Here is a 7,797-nt window from a genome sequence, read left to right on the forward strand (position 1 = left end):
CCAGAGGCTTCGGGACAACAGCCCCGGGGGCCTTCTGACTGCATCCCGAGATTTCCATCAGCGAGTGCAACTCATAAGGCAGTCCCTAAGGGGACGGGGCCACCGGCTGAGGACGGGGATGGCTTAGGAGCTCCTGGACCTAGGGCCCGGCGTCGTCGCCTCCTGGGCGTCGCGGCAGAGGGGAGTGGCCCGCGCGGAAAGCGCCGCGGGACAGTCAGTGACGAAGCCCGGGGATCGCCGGGGCCACGACTTCTCGGAGACCGCCCTGCGCTCTCTGGAGACGCGCCGCCCGCGCCCAGGGTGGTGCCATGTGGGGCGGTCGCCGCTCGTCCGTCTCCTCCTCCCGGAACGCCGCTTCGCTCCTGCAGCTGCTGCTGGCCGCGCTGCTGGCGGCGGGGGCCAGGGCCAGCGGCGAGTACTGCCACGGCTGGCTGGACGCGCAGGGCGTCTGGCGCATCGGCTTCCAGTGTCCCGAGCGCTTCGACGGCGGCGACGCCACCATCTGCTGCGGCAGCTGCGCGTTGCGCTACTGCTGCGCCAGCGCCGAGGCGCGCCTGGACCAGGGCGGCTGCGACAACGACCGCCAGCAGGGCGCTGGCGAGCCTGGCCGGGCGGACAAAGACGGCCCCGACGGCTCGGCAGGTAGGGCGGCCTGTGCCCAGCGCGAAAGGGAAGACGGTTGGCGTTGCCTGGACGTCAGGGACCTGGGAGCTTGGAGAGGGGAGATTCAGGAAAGGGCCTAGGACCAGGAGGCGGAGTCTGCCTTCTGGCTTATTATTTGGTTGATGTGGGTCCCTAATTCACACCCACGGGCCTCTGTTTCTCCATCTGTCAGCCAAAGGGTGGCTTAGAGTTAATTTTCCGAACAAAATCACACTCCTAAGGCAGTGTAGGCCACAGACAGCCCCCATATTCCTTCCGACCAGGGTCCTCCGGGCCCCTCTGGCGTCTCCTGCCTCCATAGGGCTTCATGTCTTAGGGGTACCCGAAAAGACGGCGAGGGTGCGCCCCCGTCCGTGAGGGCCTGGCAGGGGTGCTTCCCTGAAGGTTCCCCGAAAGGAAGGCAGCTCCTCAGTGCTTTCCCGGGGCTGCTGCCCTGTGCCAGACGCCGCGGATTCCCATCTTCTCCACGCGGCGGCCCCTCTCCCCTGCAGCGGCCCGCCTGTGGGGCTTCTGGACTGTTTTCCTTACCACGTCAGACTTAGTAGGTGTAACATCGGAGCAGTGCCCAGCCTTGCTCTTTGTGGCTTTGATTTTCTTTTTTCTTTCAAATTGCCGAAGCCAGAGTTGGAAAGTAAACCCGTGAAAGAATTTGGTAGGTTGCACTTCACTCTTCAGAAACCTTCCGGAATGCCTCCCTGGGGTGTCTACACCAGTCACTCCGTGTGTGTGTGTGTGTGTGTGTGTGTGTGTGTGTGTGTGTGTGTGTATGTGTGTGTGTGTTATTTAGTTCGGGGGAGGGGAGGTGTAGAGGTAAAATGGCAAACGTGTCCCTGAGGGGGCGGCTCCTCCTTTTTGTGGGTCCGTTTTGTTTACCTGGGAGACTTTTCGCTAGCACCCGGAGCCTGGGTTCGGGCTGCCTGAGCTTAAAGGCACAGCGTGGTTTGTGTTTACAGAGCTGCCTCCCAGGACCTCGTGAGAGACAGCTCTTTTCAGTGCCGTTCCCTTTCGCAGTCAAGCATTTTATTAGCATGCTACTCCTATTGTTCTGCTGTCTTGAATCTGAAGAGAGCGTAATTCCAGAACCAGCGCAGTCTTAAAACGCAAGCTCAGTCTCGCAGACTGTGTGGCCATGGAAGAAAGCCCAGCGAAGCGAGCCAGACCCCGAACTGCTACAGTGAGATGTCTGCTAAACTGGGCTCATTAATGGTCTCCAAAAAGTTGGGATGGCTTTGGATTAGTCGGGACTTCTCAGGACGAGACTTCTCAGGACGAGACTTCTCAGGACGCCCTGTGTTATGCGTGGATGCTTTCTTCATGCTACTTTTAAACGTTTTTTTCCTAAAAATTGTATTTCTTTCACTTCTCTTCTGCAGTGAAGGGCAACATGCCTAATTAAGCCTGCCGGGGGGCTTATAGTAGCGTTACATTCCTTACCCCTGTGTAGTTATTTACATTTCCAATTAAAAATCCTGGAAAGAGAACAGTTATTTCTCCCCAAAACTCATTATGTGGACTGAGGCTGGTTTCAGCTAGTTTCTGCTATGATTGGGGTACATTTTTTTTTTCCTGCTTTACTACTATTAATTTATTTTTTGGTAACATATTTAGGGCTGGTGTCTTAATTTAGAGAATGAGATATTTGCAACACGCCAAGGAAAAAGCCCTGAATCCACTTCTCCAGTGATCCATAGTTAGCCTGAAGTGATAGTGTAATTAGAACAGTTCTACTGCCGGGCACCAGCTGTGCTGCAGACACTGTAGCAAGTGTTTCTACCTGCTAAAGGGGCGCTATATATAGAAATTGCTCTGTTCAGCATTGAAACTCCAGGAAATCTTCCACAGTCAGCCTTTGGTTAAATACCTACAAAGTATTGTCTTACTTACACGGCATTATTTGTCCATAATTCCACCTGGTATTATACTTTAAAAACACTGACTCCAGGAATACCAGAACAGTGAAAAGGAGCATAATTAGAAAGCCCGGCTGCCCTAATGGATGATGAAAGGGTATTCATAGAGCTGACCTCAAAGGCGTGGGCTCCTTCCTAAAATGCTTCCCCATCCGACTCTGGGCTGGCATTATGCTTTGCCAAGACCAGTAATACACAATCTGCCCCTGTGCTTGTGTATTTCCCAAAAATATAGTCAGGGGATGGGGCAGGAACACATCAGAAAATGCAGGCCCTTGGTAACATAGGGTAGAATTCCACAAAAGTGGCTCAGAAGCATTCTGCAGGCACCTCCCATCTGATTCTGTCCCTATCAATCTGCATCTCGTTTCTAAAGCCTTGTAGTGCCATCTCTATGGCTCCTAAAAGATTTTTTTAAGAAACTAATTTTATTTATTTATTTATTTATTTGAGATGGTATTTATTTATTTATTTACTTATTTACTTATTTGAGATGGAATCTCAGTCTGTTGCCCAGGCTGGAGTTCAGTGGCACAATTTCGGCTTACTGCAACTTCTGCCTCCTGGGTTCAAGTGATTCTCCTGCCTCAGCCTCCAGAGTAGCTGGGATTACAGGTGCGTGTCACCACGCCCAGCTAAATTTTGTGGTTTTAGTAGAGACCGGGTTTCACCATGTTGGCCGGGCTGGTCTTGAACTCCTGACCTCAGGTGATCCACCCACCTCAGCCTCCCAAAGTGCTGGGATTACAGGCGTGAGCCACCGTGTCCTGCCAGGAACTAATTTTAAAATGGAGTTTGCTAGTGGTTTTATCAAAAGGTTTTTATTTTTACTTTTTATGGTTTTCTATTTTAAAATCAGCTACCCGGGTGAAGTGCGACGGCCGCTGCTGTATGCTCTGAGGGCTGTCGCTGTGCACTCTTGCCTTCTTGGCTTGCTGTGGGTGACTCTTCTTCCTGGAACACGTCTCGTTGCTCCTGATGTTTGCTCTTGGACATTGTTTCAGGATGGCCCGATGCCTGGAATAACTTCCCTCCACCTCCACACAGACCCCGTCACCTGGACCCAATGCCACCCAAGGACCCTGGCTTTTGCTAGGGAAGAGTGAAGAGGGTCTTTTTAAAACCCCTCCTTGACCCTCTTGTGCCTTACAGATGCCTTTTGGAAATGGTAGTGACTTAGAGTCTGGCCTAAATTTTTGACTTAACTGCTTATGAAAAAAGAACTTGCTAAAGAATGGTAAAAAGAAATTTGCGGCCGGGCGCGGTGGCTCACGCTTGTAATCCCAGCACTTTGGGAGGCCGAGGCGGGCGGATCACGAGGTCAGGAGATCGAGACCACGGTGAAACCCCGTCTCTACTAAAAAATACAAAAAATTAGCCAGGCGTGGTGGCGGGCGCCTGTAGTCCCAGCTACTCGGAGAGGCTGAGGCAGGAGAATGGCGTGAACCCGGGAGGCGGAGCTTGCAGTGAGCCGAGATTGTGCCACTGCACTCCAGCCTGGGCGACAGAGCGAGACTCCGTCTCAAAAAAAAAAAAAAAAAAAAAAAAAAAAAAGAAATTTGCAAGGAACTTAAATAACTTTCTGGGGGGAAAAAAGACTTTTAAATAAGTTAAAGTCATTATTACTATGAAGGTCCTACAACAATATGGTAGGGCAGACTTAAGTTTGGACAGTTCAATTATGGTAGGAAGTTTAGAACCCTAACCGTCTTAACCTATTAAACCCATATTTTTGCTAAATTGGATATCTGGCTCAATCAGTCTTGCAGTTGATGAGTTGAACTAAATATTAACAGTTTGCTTCTAGGGGCTGACCTTCCATGCCTGTAGGGTCTTAGGACCTTTCTAAGCACTTGATAAAGAACGGTGCATCTTACGGACTCCTAATATGTGAACAAATTAGCCCAGTGTAGGTCTTTCAGCTGTGGGTATCAGTGTTGCTCATTCATTCATTGCCATTGCCAGTCGGCGATTGGTACTGTGTTCCTAGAGTAAATCATAATGTTGTGTTTCTGTCCTTTGCTTCAGTGCCCATCTACGTGCCGTTCCTCATCGTTGGCTCCGTGTTTGTCGCCTTTATCATCCTGGGGTCCCTGGTGGCAGCCTGTTGCTGCAGATGTCTCCGGCCTAAGCAGGATCCCCAGCAGAGCCGAGCCCCAGGGGGTAACCGCTTGATGGAGACCATCCCCATGATCCCCAGTGCCAGCACCTCCCGGGGGTCGTCCTCACGCCAGTCCAGCACAGCTGCCAGTTCCAGCTCCAGCGCCAACTCAGGGGCCCGGGCGCCCCCAACAAGGTCACAGACCAACTGTTGCTTGCCGGAAGGGACCATGAACAACGTGTATGTCAACATGCCAACGAATTTCTCTGTGCTGAACTGTCAGCAGGCCACCCAGATTGTGCCACATCAAGGGCAGTATCTGCATCCCCCATACGTGGGGTACACGGTGCAGCATGACTCTGTGCCCATGACAGCTGTGCCACCTTTCATGGACGGCCTGCAGCCTGGCTACAGGCAGATTCAGTCCCCCTTCCCTCACACCAACAGTGAACAGAAGATGTACCCAGCGGTAACTGTATAACCAAGAGTCACTGGCGGGTTCCTTTACTGAAGGGAGAGGAAGGCAGGGGTGGATTCTCGAGGTGGAAGTCCGCACATGTCGGTGGTATTTATGGCACGATTCCTTTGGATGGCTTCATTTGCCCCCAGACTGTATGAAAACATCTCCGAATTAGCATTTCTGGATATGTTTCACCCAGGGTACCATTGATTTATGATGGAAAACCGGCCTCAGCTGGAGATGACTGTGATGTTGCTGATGGGTGTGTAACAGATGCTTGAGTCCCAAGTGCCCTTGAGATCTGGTTGGCGAAAGAATTTTATAAACTGATAAATTAAGGGTTTTTATTATGTTGTTATTATTATTTCTTTTTTGTTGTTGACTGCACAAGATCAAAATGCCTGTTATCTCCCTTTTACCTGGGCCTTTTTTTTTTTTTTTTTAGTCCAACAAGGTCTTGCTCTGTTGCCCAGGCTGGAGTGCAGTGGTGTGATCTCGGCTCACTGCAACTTCAGCCTCCTGGATTCAAGCAACACTCCTGCCTCAGCTTCTCAAGTGGCTGGGATTAAAGGTGCCTGCCCCCACGGCTAATTTTTTGTATTTTTTGTAGAGATGGCGTTTCACCATGTTGGCTAGGCTGGTCTCACACTGCTGACCTCAAGCAATCTGCCTGTCTCAGCCTCCCAAACTTCTGGGATTACAGGCGTAAGCCACCGCGCCCAGCCTGAGCGTTTTTTTTTTTTTTTTTTTTTTTTTTTAATGCATCCAAGGTTAAGGGGAAGACACAAATAACAGGACTATTCTAAAAGGAAACCTGTTCGAACTCTGAGATCAGTCATCAGTCTCAGTATTCCATAGGCACACCTTAATTTCATTGTAAAAAGATATATATATTTTGTCTATTTTTGTGCTTTTGGGGGCCTATTTTGTGCTTTTTTACCTTGTGTAGAGATCTTATTACAAAGTGATTTTCTACATTAAAAAGAGACTGAAATAAATTGTATAGTTACTTAACTAATGAAGACATTTCAGAACTCTGTGATGATTTTAATCTTGAAGTAGTAGGTGGTGTAGTCATAAAACCATTCATCCCCTTCTTGATTGTATCTTAATTTTCTGGCTTTAAGGTGACATCTGAGAGGTAATGCATTCTTTTTTATACTGAAATCATTAACTATCACCTGCTGCTTCTCTGAGTTACTTTTGATTTTGCCTTGCAGTTGTGGTTTGGCATTTCCTTCTGTTTGGTTTTCAGATCCCCATGTCTGTATAGTCCTGAGTGCAAGTAATTACTATACTTATAAATGAAGATCAGTATTTCTGCCTAGATCTGATAAAACATTTTCTTGTCTTAGTTATAAAAATTCAAAGAAATGTGTTACAAAGATACTTGGTATAGCTCCTCAGCCATAACCTAAGACTTGGGATGAAATTTAAACCAGATATGATTTACTCTGCAGATCATAAGGCTTTTTATACTCCTGTTATCAAAATGGCTTATTTTTCAGGCAATAGGGACTGTTAAGTCAAGAGAAAAGCTTTTCAAAGAAGTATTGCCTTTCTTCTCCCACACAGTTCTTGATTTCCTCTCTCTTTCAGGCCTCAACAGGCACTGTATTCATTGCCAATGTTCCAAATTATCAAATTCAAGTGAATTTATTTGTGTGTTGGTTACTTATAAAAAAAAGATAACTTTAAGGATGTCCAAGTAAATTTCCAACTGCTAGCACAACCAGTATTTTGTAATTAAACAAATCGTTGTATGGTATTGTCTTCTACACATTTATATCTATAGATATCGATCATCTTTCTATTCTGTCTGTTTCATGACTGAATAATGTAAAACCATTGTTGGCAATTGGTATCATCAAAGATACTCATTTTTTAATAACCAAAGGCTGGGGAAAATCATTTTACTTATTAATAAATATTTTATGATGTGAATTCCTAGGGGAGTTGGGTTTCTGTTTTCATTTTCATCGTACTTGGTAATTTTTCAGATGGCCTAGTGAACCCTGTTAATAGAATAAAATTTCTAAAAATTATGAATATTGCTTTCTAGAAACAAGGGCCTACTTTTCAAAGTAATCAATATCTGGGAAACTTACGTGAATGTTCTATGAGTCAGTGAGTATTATTTTACAGGTTTCATGGGAAATGTTGACCGCACAAAAGAAACAGTTCTTTTGGAATCATTATATTATGAGGCTAATGGGTGTTCCCTGTATTGTCTTTGATGGTGGATTCCTGCTTACCTCTGGAAGTGGAATTCCTAGAGCTTTGGAATTTAAAGGGATCTCAGATGTCACCCAGCCTAAAGATTGGCAAGCTTTTTATTTTTTTTTTTTTTCAGTAAAAATCCAGAGACTGGCTGGGCTCAGTGGCTCACCCCTGTAATGGCAGCACTTTGGGAGGCCAAGGCGGGAGGATCACTGGAGACCAGGAGTTCCAGACAAGCCTGGGCAACATAGTGAGACTCCATCTCTACAAAAAAAAGAAAAAATAAATAAAAATTAGCTGGGCATGGTGGCGTACTTGGTAGTATCAGTGATTTGGGAGGTTGAGGCATGAGGGTCACTTGGAAGCTCAGGAGTTTGAGGCAGCAGTGAGTTATGATTTCACTACTACATTCCAGCCTGGGTGACAGAGTGAAAACCTGTCTC

The 7,797-nt window shown here is 47.4% G+C and overlaps 1 protein-coding gene across 1 annotated transcript; it reads left to right on the top strand.

Moving 5' to 3' along the window:
* Positions 1-231: 231 nt before the first annotated feature.
* SHISA2 (shisa family member 2) lies at positions 232-7,078 on the top strand. Its single transcript, XM_003273133.2, has 2 exons — positions 232-642; positions 4,602-7,078. The coding sequence occupies exons 1-2, from the start codon at positions 309-311 to the stop codon at positions 5,153-5,155; spliced, it is 888 nt and encodes a 295-aa protein (XP_003273181.2). The 5' UTR covers positions 232-308; the 3' UTR covers positions 5,156-7,078.
* Positions 7,079-7,797: the final 719 nt, after the last annotated feature.

The sequence above is a fragment of the Nomascus leucogenys genome, chromosome 5 (assembly GCF_006542625.1).
Source record: "Nomascus leucogenys isolate Asia chromosome 5, Asia_NLE_v1, whole genome shotgun sequence".
NCBI lineage: Eukaryota > Metazoa > Chordata > Mammalia > Primates > Hylobatidae > Nomascus > Nomascus leucogenys.